The 20894-nt window shown below is 51.9% G+C and overlaps 2 protein-coding genes across 9 annotated transcripts in view; one reads left to right on the top strand and one right to left on the bottom strand.

Annotated features, from left to right (window-relative positions):
- HMOX2 (heme oxygenase 2) overlaps positions 1-5787 on the top strand; it is a 44027-nt gene extending 38240 nt beyond the window's left edge. For all 5 annotated transcript variants that reach the window (XM_025369832.1, XM_025369835.1, XM_025369833.1 and 2 more), the window contains 5 exons: positions 604-727; positions 2326-2443; positions 3145-3636; positions 4849-4975; positions 5066-5787. In XM_025369832.1, coding sequence (XP_025225617.1) covers positions 642-727; positions 2326-2443; positions 3145-3636; positions 4849-4975; positions 5066-5193 — 951 coding nt within the window. In that variant the 5' untranslated portion in view covers positions 604-641 and the 3' untranslated portion in view covers positions 5194-5787. The remainder of the gene's footprint in view (positions 1-603; positions 728-2325; positions 2444-3144; positions 3637-4848; positions 4976-5065) is intronic.
- A 360-nt stretch (positions 5788-6147) lies between these two features.
- CDIP1 (cell death inducing p53 target 1) overlaps positions 6148-20894 on the bottom strand; it is a 30741-nt gene continuing 15994 nt past the window's right edge. For 2 of the 4 annotated variants that reach the window (XM_025369836.1, XM_025369837.1), the window contains exons 2-6: positions 9995-10084; positions 9469-9567; positions 9124-9279; positions 8226-8499; positions 6148-8118 (exon numbers count right to left, since the gene is read on the bottom strand). In XM_025369836.1, the coding sequence (XP_025225621.1) occupies positions 8007-8118; positions 8226-8499; positions 9124-9279; positions 9469-9553 (627 nt within the window). In that variant the 5' untranslated portion in view covers positions 9554-9567; positions 9995-10084 and the 3' untranslated portion in view covers positions 6148-8006. The remainder of the gene's footprint in view (positions 8119-8225; positions 8500-9123; positions 9280-9468; positions 9568-9994; positions 10085-20894) is intronic. The other 2 variants (XM_025369838.1, XM_025369839.1) reach the window with 2 other exon arrangements.

Genomic DNA, 20894 nt, shown 5'->3' with positions numbered 1-20894 from the left:
TTTCACCATGTTGACCAGGCTGGTCTCGAACTCCAGTCTGCCCCGGCCTCCCAAAGTGCTGGGATTACAGGCATGAGCCACTGCACCCTGTCTTGATACAGTTTTAAGCATACAGAAAAATGGTAAGAATAGTACAAAGAACTCTCAAAGAACCTTTTCCCCAGATTCACTGCTAGGATTTTGCCTTGTTTTCTTTTCTGACTTGCCAGTGTTCCCACCCTACAGCATATGCACATGCACACACTCTGTCTTCTGAACCATCTGACAGAGAGTTGTAGGCAGTGTGCCTTTACTTCTGAATACCCCAGTATGTATTTCTTAGGAACAAAGACATTCTCTTACATAATCGCAGTATAATTATTTTTTAAAACCAGCAAGCTTAATGTCAATACCATGCTATTACCTAATACATTGTTCATATTCAGATTTTTTCCATATTCCACTATGGTCCCAGTAATGGCAGAGCTTTATTTTAAAGAAAACAATCCTGGGGTGTGTGGGTGTCACCTTGGTTACATTGGCTCTGAGGAAAGCAGAACCGGCAGGTATTTGGGGAAGTGACTGCCGTGGGTGCCACATCACCAGCTCCTTGTGTCTCTGCAGGACCAGAGTGAGATCAGCAAGAACCACACCCAGCAGCAATGTCAGCGGAAGTGGAAACCTCAGAGGGGGTAGACGAATCAGAGAAAAAGAACTCTGGGGCCTTAGAAAAGGAGAACCAAATGAGGTGAGTGATGGGGGCTGGCTGCACTGAGTCAGGTGGGCCCAGCACCTGTCCTGCTCAGCACACGCAGTTTCGTCTGCTGACAGCACTGGGGAGTGGCCATGGGCCATGAGCTCTGGACCCCTGGGTGCCTGCTTGGCCCTGCAGGGACCGCATACAGCTTCGGCTGCTTAGAGTTCTCCCCACTGGTCTGTTGTCTCATCCCAGGAGGCAGAGCAGGTGCTCCTGGGAGTGCTGATAGGATTTGATGGTAGTCATCCTTTTTTCTTCTTAAAAACTTGCATGTTTCCTCATCTAGGCTGCGAAACGGTAAATGGAAGCAAAGCTGGCTCTGTTCAGTCTTTACCCCATAAAATTGAGTAACTCTGACTGCAGGGCAGGCTTTCCTTACTCTGTATAGGGACAGCTCATGCTAAACCTGAGCTTCCAGGCCCTGTTCTGCATCATTAGCCTCTCTTTATAGCCTAGTCATTGGCCAAGTTTGTTTTTTTATCCCTTGAAATAATTGCTAATAATAAATCGATTCTCAGAACATGGATGATAACGAGCTAATCTCCTAAAAAAGCCAGCAGAGGCCAGACCATGATAAGGCCAAATTTCTCTCACTCTTTTTTTTTTTTTTTTTTTTTTTAAGACGGAGTCTTGCTCTGTAGCCCAGGCTGGAGTGCAGTGGCCGGATCTCAGCTCACTGCAAGCTCCGCCTCCCGGGTTCACGCCATTCTCCGGCCTCAGCCTCCCGAGTAGCTGGGACTACAGGCGCCCGCCACCTCGCCCGGCTATTTTTTGTATTTCTTAGTAGAGACGGGGTTTCACCGTGTTAGCCAGGATGGTCTCGATCTCCTGACCTCGTGATCCGCCCATCTCGGCCTCCCAAAGTGCTGGGATTACAGGCTTGAGCCACCGCGCCCGGCCTTCTCTCACTCTTATAGATGGATTGTGTGGACACATGTAAGCCCCTGCCCACGTACAACCATCTTTAGTATCATATGTTTTCTACCTTGTCCATCCATCCACACACCTTTACACTATGTAATTTTGTTAAGCAGCACAAACCCAAGGTCCCTGCCCCAGCCTCTCAGTTGTCTCTTCATCCTTCCATGCTTGGTCCTAGTCATATATAGTCCTGAAGAGGCTGTGGGTCCAAGGTGGAAGGAAGGCAGTGGGGCCATCCGAGGAGACCCATGGTCACAGCCTTACTGAGGTGTGTGGATTCCAGGAGACATGTTCCAAGGCAGGCTTTTCCTAGAAGCCAGCAAATACTGATGGGAGTACAGATGTGTGTCTCTTCGGCCACTAGGTGGCCACAGAAGCAAAGCATTGCTCATTTGAGTGGTTCCCAACACAGACACATGGACGTGGGTACTACTCTCAAGGAGCAGGCCACAGTCATCCCTTGTGTCCTGAGTCCTTGGAGCAGACTGTCATGTCTGCTTGCCCTGTGTTCCCCAACAAATTCCTGCTTTTCGTGTTGGAGTGAAGTGTCTGAGAAGCCCCGGCCTCCAGTACAACAGGTGGTCACCTTGGGGTCTGGACTCAGTCTTCTTCCTATGGTCCTTTCTGGGAAGCTGGGAAGGGCTAATTGACCTCCCATCTCTCCACAGAATGGCTGACCTCTCGGAGCTCCTGAAGGAAGGGACCAAGGAAGCACACGACCGGGCAGAAAACACCCAGTTTGTCAAGGACTTCTTGAAAGGCAACATTAAGAAGGAGCTGTTTAAGGTTTGTACCCCACGTTGGGTTCCAGACTGTCATATGGGGTTGGGGTAGAGGCCTTAGTCCCATGAGAAAGGTGCCCCTGGAGCCATTCTGAGGGAAAAGCTGGGCTTTTCTCCACACTCCATTCCTTCTTGACATTAAGCTCTGGCTCTCGGCTGGGTACGGTGGCTCATGTCTGTAATCCCAGCACTTTGGGAGGCTGAGGCAGGTGGATCACTTGAGGCCAGGAGTTTGAGACCAGCCTGGCCAACATGGTAAAACCCTGTCTCTACTAAGAATACAAAAATTAGCCAGGTGTAGTGACACACACCTGTACTTCCAGCTACTTGGGAGGCTGAGGTGGGAGAATCACTTGAACCTGGGAGGTGGAGGTTGCAGTGAGCCGAAATCACCCCACTGTACTCCAGCCTGGTTGACAGAGCGAGACTCTGTCCCCTGCAAAAAAAAAAAGAGGTTCTCATGGCTTAGATAGAATAACATAGTGGTGTGAAGGAAGCAAAAGTATGCGTGTTCCAAAGACTTCACCATGCCATGCCATTCCTTTAAGAAACACAAGATTCCTTGCGTGTTAAATAATTTACTACATAAAAATGGGCCATAGGATTGGGTCTTCAGGGTTGGGGGTTGTCATTTGAGCCTCTGCATCCAGCTGCTCGGATGTGGTGTGCTCAGGCATGGCTGGCCTCCTCCTGTCACCTCCACAGCTAGCCACCACGGCACTTTACTTTACATACTCAGCCCTCGAGGAGGAAATGGAGCGCAACAAGGACCATCCAGCCTTTGCTCCCTTGTACTTCCCCATGGAGCTGCACCGGAAGGAGGCATTGACCAAGGACATGGAATATTTCTTTGGTGAAAACTGGGAGGAGCAGGTGCAGTGCCCCAAGGCTGCCAAAAAGTACGTGGAGCGGATCCACTACATAGGGCAGAATGAGCCGGAGCTACTGGTGGCCCATGCGTACACCCGCTACATGGGGGACCTCTCGGGGGGCCAGGTGCTGAAGAAGGTGGCCCAGCGAGCACTGAAACTCCCCAGCACAGGGGAAGGGACCCAGTTCTACCTGTTTGAGAATGTGGACAATGCCCAGCAGTTCAAGCAGCTCTACCGGGCCAGGATGAACGCCCTGGACCTGAACATGAAGACCAAAGAGAGGATCGTGGAGGAGGCCAACAAGGCTTTTGAGTATAACATGCAGGTACTATTGGGAGCTGCCAGCTGCCAGGGCTGAAGAGGGAAACTTTGACAGTGGTAGCAGATCCAGAGTGGCCTAGGAGGGCACACATGGCATTAGGACAGATGAGCTGCAGGGTGCTGAGAGGAAGGTGGCCACCAGAGCTTGTGGGCCCAGTAAGTGTTTCCCAGCATGGAGGCCTGGTGTGATAGATGCCAGTGGGTAGTGTTTTGGGAAGGGTGAGTCCTCCAGCACATGGAGGGGTCTGGGAGAATGGAGCTGGCTTCCTTCCTCCCTACAGGATGCTGGTCTTGAAGAATGGATAATTTTCTTTTTAGTTAAGTTTTGCTTTGAAAAGCCCTGCTTTTTAAGTTAATAGACATCCAGTGCCACGAAGGAGAGTAAGCACGCTCTGTTTACAAGTAGCCTGTAGATGAGGCTGAACCTGAGGAGGCTTACTCTGTCCCCAGATCCTGTCAGCTTCCCGTGAGGCCTCCCAGGGCCACTCAGGATGGGTCAGCCCTGCCACAGCCTCATTCTCCCATATTCCAGGTTTTCTATTGCTTCTTGATAAAAAAAAATAACCCACAGCTAGAAATGGTGGTGTACTCATGCCCTCCTGTCTGTGCTGTGGTAGTTTCAGTGGCTAGAGCCACCTCAGAGGCGGCCAGGCATGGGGTGCCTCTCTGGTCAGTTCCCAGGGGAGACCCAGCAGTTGGCAGCCTTCTTGGGGTACCAACATTCACACCTCCCCAGAGCACATGCTAGGGAGGGAGGAGAATCAGGCAGTGCAGCTGCTGCCCACCAGGGCTGCTTGCTGTGTAGTTGGCACACCTGAGCAAGCTCACATGCTCCAGCTCACTCTATCCAGAGGGCGTCCTCGAAAAGGAGAGTGTGGCCAGGCGCAGTGGCCCATGCCTGTAATCCCAGCACTTTGGGAGGCTGAGGCAGGGGGATTACTTGACCCCAGGAGTTGAAGAGCAGCCTGGGCAACCAAGGTGAGACACCATCTCCCCGCAAAATTTAAAAATTAGCCAGGTATGGTGGTACACACATATAGGAGGCTAAGGTGGGAGGACCACTTAAGCCTAGGAGTTTGAGGCTGCAGTGAGTTAGCCATGTTCACAACACTGCACTCCAGCCTGGGCAACAGACACCTCATCTTAAAAGCATTAAAAAAAAAAAAAAAAGTGTGGGCAGCCCAAAGATGGCTCAGTCGATCCTCTGCTCCTGCAGATATTCAATGAACTGGACCAGGCCGGCTCCACGCTGGCCAGAGAGACCTTGGAGGATGGGTTCCCTGTACACGATGGGAAAGGAGACATGCGTAAATGCCCTTTCTACGCTGGTGAGCAAGACAAAGGTAGGTCTGTGTGTCTTGAGCTCCCCTCCTGGGGCAAGTGTAGCAGCAAACTCCACTGACGCCATGTCTCCTATTGGTGCTGCCACACAGGTGCCCTGGAGGGCAGCAGCTGTCCCTTCCGAACAGCCATGGCTGTGCTGAGGAAGCCCAGCCTCCAGTTCATCCTGGCCGCTGGCATGGCCCTAGCTGCTGGACTCTTGGCCTGGTACTACATGTGAAGGACCCATCATGCCATGCCGGTACCCTCCTCCCGACTGACCACTGGCCTACCCCTTTCTCCAGCCCTGACTAAACTACCACCTCAGGTGACTTTTTAAAAAATGCTGGGTTTAAGAAAGGCAACCAATAAAAGCCAGATGCTAGACCCTCTGCCTGACAGCATCCTCTCCATGGGCCAGATTCTGCACTGGGCACAGGGTGTCACCCTGGGAGCAGTCAGCACAGTGCAGCAGGCCTGGCCCCCGACCCAGCTCTAGTCCAGGCTCCCACACCTCTGGGCCCTAGGCTGCTTCCAGTAGTTCCTGTTTTTGTAGTACATGGGTGGCTATCTATCTCCCCTGCTGGAGGTGAGTGGCCTGCAGGCCCAGGCTGTGGGAGGGGGCCTTGCTGGATGCTGCTGTACTACTTCTGGGCCTCTCTTGGACCCTGGGGGTGAGGGTGGGTGTGGGTGGAAGCCTCAGAGGCCTTGGGAGCTTATCCCTGTCACCCAGAATCCCTCTAACCCCTTGGGTGAGGTCTGCTTGGCCCCAGCTTGTCTCCTCCTCCGCCCTATGTAAATGCTCCAGCACTCAATAAAGTGGGCTTTGCAAGCTGCCTCCTTCCCTGCCTCCTGGCACCAGATGGGTCAAGCCACCTCCTCACAGGAGAGAGAGAGTCCCTCAGAAGTAAGGGCATGTTATGTCTGCGTGGAGAGTGGACATCGTCCATCATGGCCCCCAGCAGCCACCTCCTGCCCTTGGTCTACTCTCCAGCACCCCTAGTCTCCAAAGCAAAGTCACTCTAACCATCTTGCAAATATCTTTAAAGTGTATCCAGCACTGTTATTTTTTAGCTTAGAAATACCTTAGAGGTTTCCTACTTAAAAGGTTTTTTAAAAAATTTATATATATATATATGGGTTTTTAAAAAGCATATATTTGTATTTAAACAAGTCATTGTCTAAAATAGAAACATGAACTTAAATAGTTTTATTAATAGGAATCTACTATCTGTAAAAGTTTTATTTCAAAAAGGGTTAAAAGGTAGGGAAACTCTTTAAAACTACTGACCAAGCCTGCCACCTTCATAATTCAGATGAGTTAGTGCAGAGATAGCCAGGGCCAAAGCTGGCCCAGAACCTGTGTGTGCAGACTGCACTCTGTTAGTCTTCAGCCTATCAGCCTCAGCCGAGTCTGTCTTGCTTAAGGGTGCACCTCCCCAGAGCTGGATGATGCTGTGCTCAAGCCTGCGGGTAGGAGGGCTCCAGCTTGCAGATCCCATGCGTGGATGCTGTGGTATGTAGATGGTTGAAACCAGCATCAGAGGAAGGAAGGTGACCTTACAGCCACTGCCGAGACCAACGTGTGCCCTGGCCCAGTCACAGCTGGAATTCCCAGGGCTGGTCTACACCGGACTCTGGTTTGGTTTAATTAGGTCCTTACATGTTGGTGTTGTCCCAGGCAGTTGGCATGGCATCAGCACTGAGGATGTGAGACTCTGAGGACTCAGCCTCCTGCCCTGCCAGTAGACTGCCTGCAGCCCCACCCTCTTTCCCTCAAAAAAGAAGGAAGCCAGGCAAGAGAGCAGAGGCCCAGGGTGGGGAAGTGAAAGGGCCAATTTAATGAGAAACTACAAACTGAGACTGGGCCACGATTCACAGTGACAGGAGGCCATGCAGTGGCAGTGCGAGACCAGGAAGGACAGTGGCAGGATACAGCGGTCCAGGTGAGCAGGTTCACAAACCATTCAGGAAATAAAGACAGGGCAAGGCTGGTGTCCATCAAGGCAGTTCTACCACTTGTGGCTGCTCCTTCCTCATCCCCAGCCCAGTGTGCCTGCAGGAGCAGGTACAGCAACAGCCTGTCAGCTGGGGCAAGGGGCCCGGCACTTACAGGGAAGAAAACTCATGGAGAGGGCTCTGCATATCCAAGCACACCCACAAGGGGGATCCTCTGCCATCTCTTGCCCCAGTTGGGACACACCAGCCACCAAGCAAAAGTCACATCCACACGCAATGAGGACACGGGGCAGACGGGAAGGGGCTAGGCTCAGGGGCTCCTTCGGGCCCCAGCAATACAGGGTTCACAGAGGCATGGCCAGAAAGGGGGTCTGCACACTGACCCAAAGGGGGAAGTTCCTTCTTAGCTACCAGGGTCTGATCACTCACCCAGGTACAGTGTCCTCTCTACCTGACACCACAGCTCTCGGGCACTGGGACAGGGTATTAGACATCCTGGGTTTCTATACCTGAGAGTTCTGAGGGCCAGAGTTGGCAGTTTTAGTTCCAGCCACCATGCCCCACCTCTAGCATCCCAGAGACGCAAAGTACCCAGAAACAAACCCAGGCTTTGTGACCCTGTCCTACTTGGGTCCACCTGACTCCAGACAACTTACCCATTCTCGGCCCAGCAGGTCAGAAACGACTGTCGCTACAGGCCTAGGGAACTAACTGGCTACTGCTCTGGCTGCTTTTGGTCCTAGGGGAAAGAGTCTGGACTGAACCTGTACCTTGTTTGGAAACAGAGGAATCAGGACCCCAGCAGGAGACCCCTCCCAGCTTATCTTCCTGATCGCACACACCAAGCAGACCAACAACACACAAGTTCAGTGCCAGCCCCCTGCCACCCACTGACCCCTGGCCTTAAATCCCAACAGAATTTTTGCCAGAAGAGTCAGCTGTTCAGGGTAGGGCAGGGTGAAGAGGACAGGACTTCCAGGGGATGGTGGCACAGCTCCCATCCCCAAGTGGGAGCGGGAAAGTGACCACTGAGCGCAGGGAGCAAAGCACAGGGGGCCAGACTGACAGGCGGGGGAGTCCCGAGTCCCAGCTCCGTTAGCACAGGCGCTTGTACGTGTAGATGTAGGCTTTGCAGCTGGGGCATGTGTGCGTCACATCCTTGAAGTCATTGATGAGGCAGGGGATCAGGCAGCAGCCCAGATCACATCTGAATCAGAGACAGGGAAGAACAGGCTGAGGCCTGCTGCGGAGGAGGCAGAGGCAGCCAGTTGATCCTGGTGCAGCCCCCACCCTACCAGTGCCCACACCACCTACCCCATGAAGCAACAGAAGAAACCCAGCACGAAATTCATCAAGCCAATCTCGTAGGAGATCTTGGTGGTGATGGCCTGTTGGCAGTGGGGACACACCGTCTGCACAGGCGCTCCCTCAAAGATCTCTCCTTGCAGCACTGTCACCGTGGTGGCAGCTCCTGAAGGGACCAGGACTGTGGCTGTGTGGCCCCCAGGGCCAGGGTAGGGCCCTGGTGTGTAGGGCCCTGGGGGGTAGTAGCCCATGGGTGCGTGGGGGCCTGGAGGAGGGTAGAAACCTGGAATGGTACAGAAGATGGAGGCGAGAGGTCACTGGCCTGCCACCTGCCCCAGACAAAGAGATCGGCACAAAGCCCCAGGGTCCACAGCGCCCAGGGTGCAAGGCTAGGCCTCAGACTTCCTACCACCCTCCTAACAGGCCAGTGGGAGGCCTTACAGCTGGGGCCCTAAGTCAAGTGGGGCCACATTCTCCCAGCCCTTCCTGGTCCCCACCCCTTGGGGACCATGACAGCTGTGGCAGAGAGCCAGGCACATGACCCGGTCCTCTGCTCCTGTCTCCGGCATGCAAGGACAGGGCACTCAGCCTCAAGCCCATGACCAAGGGAGGGAAAGCTATGCGAGTCACCCACCCCTCTCCTGCACACAGGGTGCCCCTCCCCACCCATGTCAGGTCCTGTTGTGCCAAGGACCAGCCCTGCCCAAGCAGCCTGAGTGAGAGCAGTCCCACCTTCCCACGTCCACAGTCCCTGTCCACACACAGCCTGAGCTCCAGGCCAGGGCTGGTTGGGTGTGTTGGAGTCCCTGCCCTACAACAGATGCCCACCTGTACTGAGGACAGCCAGCGCAGGCCAGACAGCAGCCAGGAGCAGACCATGCTCCCCTCAGATCCCTTCCCCACTCACCCGGAGGCATGTAGGCGCCATCTGCACTCATGTGTGGGGGGATAAAGCCAGGCTGGGGCATTGGGTGACCCGGCGGCTCATAGGGTGGGGGCCCAATGTCCGCAGGGGGCAGCGGCATGCCTGGAGGGGGCTGCATCACGGCTGGGGAGGAACGGCCTGGACAGAGGCAGAAAGAGGAGACTCAGCTGGAGTCTCTGCACAATGAGCTGGACCAGAGGCCACTGTTTTGGGACACAGATGGGGCCCAGGGGTGACCCTGGAGTGGGCATCACCACTTAAGAGTCCCAACCATGCCATGGGGGCAGGGGACTGCAACAGGGAGCCTCAGGAGCAGTGACCTCCTACCTGGGGTGGGCGGGGCTCCACTTTTCTCCTCCAGAAGTGGGGCTGTGGGGCCCCCAGGATAAGGAGGGGGCGGCTCGTTGGACATCTTCGCTGCTTCTCCTGGACATGGAGGGAAAACCCAGGCATGAACTAAGCTCCCAGCCAGGTTCCTTCCCCTTCAGCCCTGGGGAGTGGCCGAGACACTGCACAAGGCGTGTGACCATCCTCAGAAGGGGCTGCCTCCAGGCACTGGGGATCCCCCACCTTCCCCAGGGCCACCTAGCCCAGAGCCACCATCCTCACCTCAGCAGTCACCTGCTCTTCCCTGTTTGGAAGCTGGAGGGCAAGGACAGAACCCAGGAAGCAGGGTCCAGTGAGGTAAAGTCCCCCAGGGAGCCTAACTCAGGATTTGCCCCACATGAGAGCAGTTTGGCACCAAGCTCTCCCCTCCCCAAACATTTAGCAGGCACCAAGGCAGTCGAGGAGACACTGGACTGATCTCTGCCAGAGGCTGGACTGGGAATGGGGATTCTGGGGGATTTCTTACCTCAAATCCGTGCTACTCAGAGAAGGGAGGCAGGTGAGGCTCCTTCAGCTGCTGGCCTGGACGGACAGGGAACAGGCAGGGCTCCAGGAACTGTTTCAGGGGAAGGAAAGGCAGGGCCCTCAGCAGGCAGCAGGGGCTGCCAAGCCAGGGCTGGGCCCGGGGGCCTGTGCGTACCACGCAGTCCCTCCCCTTCCCACGTCAGGCTTCTCCCTGGCTGTCACTCTGTGCCATCCACACACCCGACCACCTCTTCCATTCCCCGGTCCCATCACAGGTCTGCTTCCTCCCTCTCCCAAAACTGGTGGCACCCAAGGGCCACAGCTGGGCCCTCTGTATCTCCTCCCACCAGGCCTGAGCTCCCCTGCATGAGGACTGCCAGGCAAGCTGTGCTCTGGCCTGTGCCCCTCTGGTTTGCTTGCTGAGGCGGGGGTGGAGAGGAAGAAGAGTCAAGTGAAATCTTTTCCCTCATTTCTGTCACCAAACTCTCTGAGCACAGCTCAGAAAGCCGGGAAGCTTTTGCTCTTACTTCGCATCATAAAGGACTTGGGAAGTGGGTTCAGTTACCTTAGCTAAAAGTAATAAAATGAGAGAAAAATCTATTTCAATGGAACAAAAGGATACAGGGAAAGGAGCGTTTCCCAGAGAGCCCAGCACCTGCAGGGGATGGAGGGCACATAAGTTTGAATATGAAGTTTAACAAATCAGGGGCAGGGCCAGAGGAACCAAGTCCAAGCTCTTGGGTTCAACTATGAAGTACCATGGCAGTTTGAAAACTGAAAGGCAGGGATCAAAAAGCTCTTAGAAGAAAATGCAGGCATCAATCTTTATGACCTTCGATTAGGCAGTGGTTTCTTAGATATAATACCAAAAGCAAAGCAACAAAAAGAAAACTTCAACTGGATGTCATCAGAATGAAAAACTCTTGTGCTTCAAAGGACACCATCACATTTTATAATTCATAGATCTGATAAAGGACTTGTATTAAGAACATACAAAGAACTCAATTAAATAACAGAAAGACAACCCAGTTTTTAAAATGGGCAAAGGATTTGAACAAAGACTTCTCAAAAGACAAATAAATGGCCAAAAGCACATGAAAACTACTGAGCATCTTTTCATAAGGGAAATGAAAGGCAAAACCACAAGGAGACCATTTCCTATCTACTAGGATGGCTAAAATTTAAAAAGACAGTAATAGGCATTATGTAGAGAAACGGGAACCCTCATACACTGCTGGTGGGGGACAGCCCCTGCCAACCTTTTGAGGAACTGCCACCCCCTGTTCCCCTTTTGAGAAACAGTCTGGCAGTTCCTCAAAAGGTTAAACCTAGAGTTACCAGATGACCCAGCAATTCCACCCCTAGTTATCTGCCCAAGAGGAATGAAAACCTGTCTACACAGAAGTTTGTACACAAATGTTCACAGCAGCATGAATCGTAATAGCCAAAAAGTGGAAACAACCCAAATGTCCATCAACAGAGTGGATAAACAAAACTGTAGGCTGCCCAGACAATGGAAGACGATTCAGCTATAAAAAGGAAGGAAGCACTGACACCCTACAGCATGAACCCTGAAAACATGCTTGGTGAGAGAAGCCAGACACAAAAGGCCACATAATGTATGATTTCACTTATATGAAATGTCCCTAGTAGGCAAACCCATAAAGACAGAAAGTACATTAGTAGTTGTTTAGGTCTGGGAGAGAGAGAGAAGTGGGGAACATGGGATCTCCTGGGGTAATGAAGATGCTCGGAAACCGACTGTAGCAATAGTTGAACAATTCTGTGAATAAACTAAAAACCACTAAATTGTATACTTTAAGTGGGTGAATTGAATGGTACATAAATTATGTCAATAAAACTTTTTTTAAAAAATGAGGGAAAAGAAAATTAGTCCTACCACTCTGCTGCAGCCCATCTCCATATGTCCCTGCTGGTCTGTATGCACAGGCACCTATACTTTTTGGTTTTGTTTTGTAGAGATGGTGTCTCACTATGTTGCCCAGGCTGATCTTGAACTCCTGGCCTCAAACGATCCTCCTGCCTCAGCCTCCCAAAGTGTTGGGATTACAGGTAGGAGCCACTGCTCCCAGCCCATACTATATAAAAATACAGTTGCTGTCCTGACAGTTTTAAATCCTTTTACTTTTTTCTCTTTTTGAGACAGAGTCTTGCTCTGTCGCCCAGGCTAGAGTGCAGTGGCACGATCCTGGCTCACTGCAACCTCCGCCTCCCAGGTTCCAGTGATTCTCCTGCCTCAGCCTCCCAAGTAGCTGAGACTACAGGCACGCGCTACCACGCCTGGCTAATTTTTGTATTTTTTAAGTAGAGAGATGATTTCACCATATTGGCCAGGCTGGTAAATCCTTTTAATGCTGTGTCACACATATTCCATCTTACAAGACTCCGTGACCATCGATATTAATATTCCACAAAATGGGCATACTTGACCAAACCCTTTAAGGCATTTAGGCAAGGCCCTACTTGCTGTTTTCATGAAATACAAGAGAACACCTCTGTCCACCGCTCTTCCCCTTTTCTTAGATTATTTCCTCAGGCTAAGCTTGTCAGAGTGAGATGACTGGGTCAAAGGACATGAGCATGTTATGCCTTTTTGAAAGGATGCCAATTTATAGTGCCAGTTATTTTAATATTAAAATGACACTTTTTTTTTTTTTTTTTTTTTTTTGAGACGGAGTCTCGCTCTGTCGAGTGCAGTGGCCGGATCTCAGCTCACTGCAAGCTCCGCCTCCCAGGTTTACGCCATTCTCCTGCCTCAGCCTCCCGAGTAGCTGGGACTACAGGCGCCAGCCACCTCGCCCGGCTAGTTTTTTGTATTTTTAGTAGAGACGGAGTTTCACCGTGTTAGCCAGGATGGTCTCGATCTCCTGACCTCGTGATCCGCCCGTCTCAGCCTCCCAAAGTGCTAGGATTACAGGCTTGAGCCACCACGCCCGGCCAAAAATGACACATTTTTATATGCATTTCTTTGACAGGAGACAGAACATCTTTCCAAGTGTTCAGAAATTACACACTCACTCTTCTGAGTTGCCTTATTATCCACAGAAGACATGGAGGCCCAGAAAAGGATGGGGCGGGGCATAAGTCTAGGACCCTGGCATGACTCTCCCACCCTCCTGTCTGCAGAGTGAATTCCAATAGCACAGGGTTAAGAACAGGGAGTGGTGACCAGGTGCAGCAGCTTATGCCTGTAATCTCAGCACTTTGGGAGACTGAAGCTGGAAGATGGATTGAGGCCAAGAGTTCGAAACCAGCCTGGTCAACATGGCAAGACTCTTGTCTCTACAAAAGAAAAATTTTTAAATTAGGCGTGATAGTGCATGCCTGTAGTCCCAGCTACCGGGGAGGCTGAGGTAGGAGGATCACCTGAGCCCAAGACTCAGAGGATACAGTGAGCCATGATCAGGCCACTGCACTCCAGCCTGGGCAACAGTGCAAGACCCTGTCTCAAAAAAAAAAGAAAAAGAAAAAAAAGAACAGAACAGGGAGTAGCAACAGTGCCTCTTGGAGCTGGTCCTGGGGTCCCTTGCCCAGGCTCCTCCTAGCCCGCCAGGTGCCCTCCTGCAGGGGAGAAGAGGGCAGCCTTTCATGGGGCTTTACCTGCATCTAGAAAACTGTTGCAATACGTTGAATTGTGGAACAGGTGGTGCCAGCCCCTGCTACAAACTCCCAGACTCCCAGAAAATGCTCTCTGGTGCCTCTGGGTGGCACCACTGTCCACCAAGTGGCCCAACACTGGCATGCAGTTGGTGAGTCTTACTCACCAGGCAATGGTCCAGGCCCTGGGATGCTCTGAGCAGACCAGGAAAGTAAGCTGCACTGTGCTTGGTGAGTCACTTAAACCCACCTGCAGATCCCAGCCTGGGTCCCTTGCAGGGAGCACACACACATGCACGCATGCACACACACCCCATCTCTGAGAATGCAAGTGTTGCCTTTTTCTGGCTCATCTTTTCATCAAAGTCAACAGACACAATCCTATGGTTTCCTAGAGCTCAAAAATTCTATTTCTGGAATTCCACATACAGCCTTGCCCATGATGACAGGGTGCAAGCCCACAGGGCAAAGCCCTCCCTTGGTGTCCACCCAACCCGGATAATGACAATGCAGGCCACAGGGAAGGGTTTGGACTTGCACAGGGCTGGCTTCCACTCCAGCTCGCTGGCCACAGAGCCCACCTTCTCTTTGCCCCTTACCTGGGGCTGCAGGGCCCTGTTGCTCCTCTGTGTTGCTCCTCTGTGTCTTCCCCACCCAGGGCCATGCCTGCTACTCACTGCTCCCTCTCACCCCTCCATATCCACATGCATCTTTCCTGAACCCCAGCAGGGACTGCGGGGCAGATCCTTCTCTACCAAGGAGAGGTATCTGGAAAACAGCTCATGAAGATTTCCTGAATTTAAACACCCATTCTCCCAGTGCCTTCCAACATAAAATCAAACATGCATTCCCACAAAACCATGTTGTGTAGGGTGCAATAAAAACTACAAGAATAATCTTTCAATCACACGATCAGAAGCAAAATAGTTTTCCAATAAAATAAGTACTGTTCAAAGCTACAAAATGGAAAATGTCTGATCTGAAAATGCAGCCTCAGCACCTCTGCTGTGGGAAGGTGCTGGTGAAGGAAGGGGCTGGGAGACCTGGGGATCTGCCCAGTTCCCAAGAGAAGAGAAAGAGGAGACTTGGGGTGTCTGGGGAGCACACTGAAATCAACTTGCAGCTCTGACAAATCCAAGAGAGGCTTCTTGGCCTTCTCGCTTTAAATATCAGATTTATAAACTGCAAACAAAATAGGTGCCTGTTTGAAAATCTTTACAACTCAGTCAGAAACGTAATAGTAAGTCACTCCTCTGGGAGACCAGAGGCCTCTGCAAAGTCTATCCCTCCACACCCTCTGGGTTCTGTGGCATGTGAAGGTGTGCAGGAAAAACCTGTTTCTCCTCTGCTTTCACCCCATAACAATCAACAGAAAAGAATTCTGTGGCAAAACACGTGGGGATTTCTCCTCAATAACAAGCCAGCAGTCAGTTCTGTAGCGGACACCAGCTGGACGTCTTCTAGTCGCACTCAAGTCTGATGCTACTGCGTCAGATCCCACAGGTTGAGGGCTCAGTCCCAAGACTGCCCCCCACTTCTGATGTCAATCGCAATTCCTAGCTTGCAACCTACGCTTCTGACAGACTGGCTATAAATCATTATCTTGGGAGCGGATTCCTTATAAGAGGATTAGTTAGTCTTCTGTGGGTACATCTCCCCGTGGCCCTTCCACCATGGGATGATGCAGCAAGAAGGCCCTTGCCAGATGCTGGCAGTGCCTTGATCCTGGACTTCCCAGCCACCACAGTTTTGGTGACTGGGTGACTGACGGTGGGGCTTAATGAGAGGTGTTTGGGACATGGGAGGTGGATTCCTCATAAATAGATAAATGTCCTCCCTGGGATGGGGAAGGAGTGAGTGACTTCTCACTCTGTTAGTCCCGCCATCCCAGCTGGTTGTCAGAAAGGGCCTAGCGCTTCCCCTCCCTTTCTTACCCGCTCTCTCGCCATGCGATCTCTGCACACAGAGACTCCCCTATGCCTTCCGCCATGAATGCAAGCGGCCTGAGGCCCTCAACAGAAGCAGATGTTGGCACTGTGCCATCCTGTAAAGCCTGCAGAACCAGGAGCCAAATACTCTTTTCTTTATAAATTACTCAGCCTCAGGTAATTTATAGCAACACAAATAGACTAAGACACCAGCCTCCAGAACTGTAAGGAGATAAATTCCTGTTCTTTATAAATTACCCAGTCTCAGGTATTCTGTTAGAGAAGCACAATGGACTTATACTACATCAAGACTTGATAAGTGGTAGGTTTTTTTGTTTGTTTGTTTTTTGTTTTTTGTTTTTATACACAGAGTCTCGCTCTGTCGCCAGGCTGGAGCGCAGTGGCGCGATCTTGGCTCACTGCAACCTCTGCCTCACAGGTTCAAGCGATTCTCCTGCCTCAGCGTTCTGAGTAGCTGCGACTACAGACATGCCGCCCGGCTAATTTTTGTACTTTTAGTAGAGACGGGGTTTCACCATGTTGGCCAGGATGGTCTCGATCTCTTGACCTCATATCCGCCTGCCTCAGCCTCCCAAAGTACTGAGATTACAGGTGTGAGCCACCGTGTCCAGCCGACAAATGGTAATTTCTTAAGGGTTACTTGCCACAGGAATTAGAATCCTTAACAATGATTTTTTTCTAATGTGTTACATTAGAAGTCGTTGGTGTACCTTGCATTTGGAATGGGTCTTTTACAGAGATATGATTTCTTAACATCATGTGTGGGTCACCTGAAAATACTGGTTCCTGTAACGCAGATCTACCAATGTTGACACATCTCATTGAACAATATATATTTTTTAAAATCACATTGCTGGTGTTGCTACCAATGTCATCATTAAAGTCACTAAATATTGTTATGCTAATCATCATTTGAAAGCTTGAATTTCATCACTGGCAACAAAGCACTAACAAATTTAGAAACAGCAACGTATACAAAAATAAAAGGTCAGTTGTTTCACTTGCTCATTTTCAAGAAAGTGTATGCTAAATATCCAAATCTGAGTAACAGTGTGTGCCGGTTAAGTGAAGGTGGAGCCCATGAAAAAGGCAGCTAGTTCAGCCCACACCTGAAATGAATGCACATGTGCTTTTCCTCATGACAGCATCAAACTCCATGTGACATACTTCATGTGTGCCTCATTTCATCACACAGGATCTTAAAAAGATGTGGACTAGGCGGGGTGCGATGGCTCATGCCTGTAATCCCAGCACTTTGGGAGGCCAAGACGGGCGGATCACGAGGTCAGGAGATCAAGACCGTCCTGGCTAACACCGTGAAACCCCATCTCTACTAAAAATACAAAAAATTAGCTGGGCGTGGTGGCGGGCGCCTGTAGTCCCAGCTACTCGGGAGGCTGAGGCAGGAGAATGGCGTGAACCCGGGAGTCGGAGCTTACAGTGAGCCAAGATCGCACCACTGCACTCCAGCCTGGGCAACAAGCGACACTGCTCAAAAAAAAAAAAAAAAAAAAAAAAGATGGGGACTCATGGGTCAGGACTTAAAAAGCTGATTTTTACTGCTTTGATGCAACACTGGCACGTGCGCGCGCGTGTGTGTGTGTGTGTGTGTGTGTCTACTGTGTGTGGTGGTGAAGACTCAGTTACAACAAGACCAGCACAGTGTGGTGCCGGTCTTGAGTCTGTGCAGGCCCACAGCTTCTTTCCCCACCGCTCCTACACCATCAATGTGAAAGCCATCACAACCAAAGAGGCACGGTAACAAATCACGGCCATGTTATTATTAAAACAGTTCTGATCCTCAGCCCCTCGAGTGGTCGAGTGGTCTCAGGAACCCCCCAGGAGACTGCAGATCACATTTCAAGAACTGCTTTGCTAGAGGAACCCCCACTAGAAGTTAAGGGGGTGCGGTATCAGCCAACTGCAGGGCTGGGACAGGGCTTCACAGCCAGAGGGATCAAGAGTGGCCTGCAAGTCTTGGAGTCGCTCCTGCGGAGGCCCTGAGTTTGTTGTTCTGGCAAGGCCCCACTCCAGGGATGTGCTTGCCACCCCATGGAAGGCTTTAAATGAAGCAAGCAGTCAAGAACATGGGCTCTGGGCCAGGCATGGTGGCTTAGGCCTGTAATTCCAGCACTCTGGGAGACCGAGACGGGAGGATTACTTGAGCCCAGGAATTCAAAACCAGCCTGGGCAACATGGCAAGACGTCATCAATATTAAAAAAAAAAAAAAGGGCGGGGGGGCACTGCATCAGGTTAGTTCAAACCCAGACCCCCCAGACCCACCACTTTCCAGCTGAGTGAGCTGAGCCTCGGTTTCTTTCTCTGTAAACAGAGATGAGCATGCCTACCTCTCAGGGTGGGAGTGAGGCTGAAGACAGACAGTGTGCGCGAAATGCCTGCAGCAGGAACGCTGGGCCTAGCACACAAGGACGCTAAATAAACGGAACCTGCTATTATTATGCTTTATTAGGCAACTTCCAACAGGGTAGAAAACAACAGGTACTTACGCCTCTGCCATGGGGTGGCTTCTGATCCCCAAAGAGGGATCCTGGTGCACGTTCACTAATATGACTGTAAGGGAATGCTGCTACAGGATTCTGGAGGGACTTGCAATCAAAACCCTGCCCTAAGAGCTCAGCTCGGCAGCATTCCCTCAGCACAGCTCAGCTGGGCCACCTGCTCCATGGGAACCCGAGACAATCCTTTGGGAAGGCAGAGACACTAGCAGTGTTCCAAGGGCCGTCTCTCCTGGCGGGCTGTGGAAATGCCAGGGGCCTGCCTGGGAGTGCCCAAGGTTAGTAATGCCCCTGGAAAGATGCTCCACCCACAGACTCTGGTGGCAGAGGCTCTGCAGCAGCTGCTGCCCAGCCACATTTCTCAGGGCTGGGCTGGCTTGGTGCTGCATCCCCAGGAGGTGCTTACCCACGTGGCAGCCATGGCATCAGGACGCCAGCTGGCCTCAGAGGGGCTCCTCTGTCCCCAGGAGGCAGGTCCCAGGCATCCAGCCAGGAACAGGGCTTTCTGCTTTGCTGGGAAAACTGAAAGGCCGTTTTCTGCCTCGCCTGCAGCTTCCATGTGCTGAACAAAGGAGGCGCCCACTGCTCCACGAGGGGCACAGCAGAGGTAAAAGACAAACACTCTCTGTGCTCCTTTGGTCTGAAAAGAGAATGGCAAGGCCCAAACCAGGTCTGGAGGAAAAGGCCGAAGTAAGAAGCGAGCCAGAAGCAAGCAGGAGCTGACGTGGGCCTCAGGGAACATGCTCTCAGTCCAGGGGGCAGCACCCAGCAGGGACGAGACAGCAGGAAGAGAGCACAGAATCCCCACCAAGGGTGCAGGCCCAAAGGGGACCCTTCCTGGAAGGCTTGGCCCACACCAGGCCTTTTCATCCTGTGACATCTCCATCTAACACACAGACAGATTAGTTCAAACCCACCTGGGAGGGCGGTGTGAGAATTAAGTGAGGCATGGATATAAAAACTTCCTGAACTGCTGTAAGGGACCACACAGCGTGAGGGTCCTTAGGAGGGGAACTGTTACTTGCAAGAGATGGCTGCTGACTCCCTGCGCAGTACCACATAGCTGTTCCGCCTGTTCTCCCAAGCACCCCAGGGCTGGGCTGAAGCACGGTCTGTGAGGTGGCCATGTAACAGAGGCCCTCTGAGGGGAGGGCAGGGGATGGTGCTTCTTGCTGGAATTCCTTCTGATAGTTACTCAGCACATCCTCCGTGCCAGATACAGGCTGGGGATTAAAGACATGTCCCTGGCTGGGCGCAGTGGCTCACACCCGTAAGCCCAGTGCTTTGGGAGGCCGAGGTCGATGGGTCACGAGGTCAAGAGATTGGGACCATCCTGGCCAACATGGTGAAACCCCGTTTCTACTAAAAACACAAAAATTAGCTGGGCGTGGTGGTGGGTGCCTGTAGTCCTAGCTACTTGGGAGGCTGAGGCAAGAGAATCACTTGAACCCAGGAGGCAGAGGTTGTAGTGAGCCGAGATTGCGCCACGGCATTCTAGCCTGGGTGATAGAGCGAGACTCCATCTCAAAAAACAAAAGACACGTCCCTGCCTTCCAGAATCTTACAATCAAGTAAGGAGGACGAGCATTAAATAATCACCCCCTCACCAAAAAACCACAAACACAATTACATCTGTGACCAGTGGTGTCGAGAAAGTCCAGGATACAGAAGGACAGCAATATCACCATTCTGGAGCTCTAACAGCGTCTCTTCAAACAAGCCTGGGAGGAGGTGGTGGAAGAGTTATGAGACCAGCAGACAAAGGGAGGGATGGAGACAGCAGAGGGAACAGTGAGTACACAAGGCCTAAGGAAGGAGGGCTGTGCCCCGGAGGATGGCCAGATGGCAGCCTGGGGCCCTCACAGCAACCCGGCCACAGGGGTTGTTTCAGAGCTCAAATACCCCAGATCTCCAGGACAAGGATGACAAGGTCAGCTGGGCAGTGTCCCAGGCCCTTCTCCTCAGGCTTTAGGCTTCCCCAGGAGACCTCCAGCACCATTCAGCCTTGTTGCACTGTGGCACTTGGGAACAAAGTCAGTGGCCTTCTTTGCTTGACTGTCAATACAATATTGGGAGAGCACAGGTCTCCCTGGGACCCTGCCTCGCCCCTGATGGCCTCCAGCCCCGGACAAATTCCGCAACCTCTCTGAGCCTCTGTTTCCCCATGTGGAAAATGAGGTTCTTGGGAGGCTGAACGAAACCCCACATGTAAATGTCCAGGCTGTATTGCTGGAGACGCCTTCCATGAATGACTACGCAGATACCACCACCCATACAGAGCTATGCTGTGTTCCTCCACATCACACTGCAAAGGAAGAAGGCAGAATAACAAGATCTGGAGCAGCAATGTTCTTCCTAATGAAGTACAGAGTGGAGACTGTCAGCTGCACCCAAATCCACTCTCTCCCCGATTCTTGAATACAGAACTCCACTTTCACTCAGGGCAGCAGTCCATCAACCAAGATGGTCCCCAAGCTTTCTTAGAGTGACAATGCTCTGGCCGATGAGCTGTAAGCAGAAGTGTCCAGATCATAAGAAGGCACTCAAGGCAAGCCGACTTAGCCCGGAGCCAGGCGCTTCATCCTTCCTGCCTTCCTCCCATCTGCCGCCTGGAAGATGGATGCTATGGCTCCAGTAGCTGTGCTTGACCATGAGGGCCTTGGGTTGGAGGCCAGTGCCTAGGACAGCCATGGGACACCACACCAGCACAAACTGACCACCTCCCACATCTTCCATGTAAGTAATAAAACTTGTTTTCTTGGTTAATTATTGGTATATTAAATTCAGGTTAAGTATTAACAGGGAAGAAAAACAAAT

The sequence above is a fragment of the Theropithecus gelada genome, chromosome 20 (genome assembly GCF_003255815.1).
Source record: "Theropithecus gelada isolate Dixy chromosome 20, Tgel_1.0, whole genome shotgun sequence".
Lineage (NCBI taxonomy): Eukaryota > Metazoa > Chordata > Mammalia > Primates > Cercopithecidae > Theropithecus > Theropithecus gelada.
The sequence above is the reverse complement of the archived record's forward strand: the minus strand, read 5'-3'. Positions and strand labels throughout refer to the sequence as shown.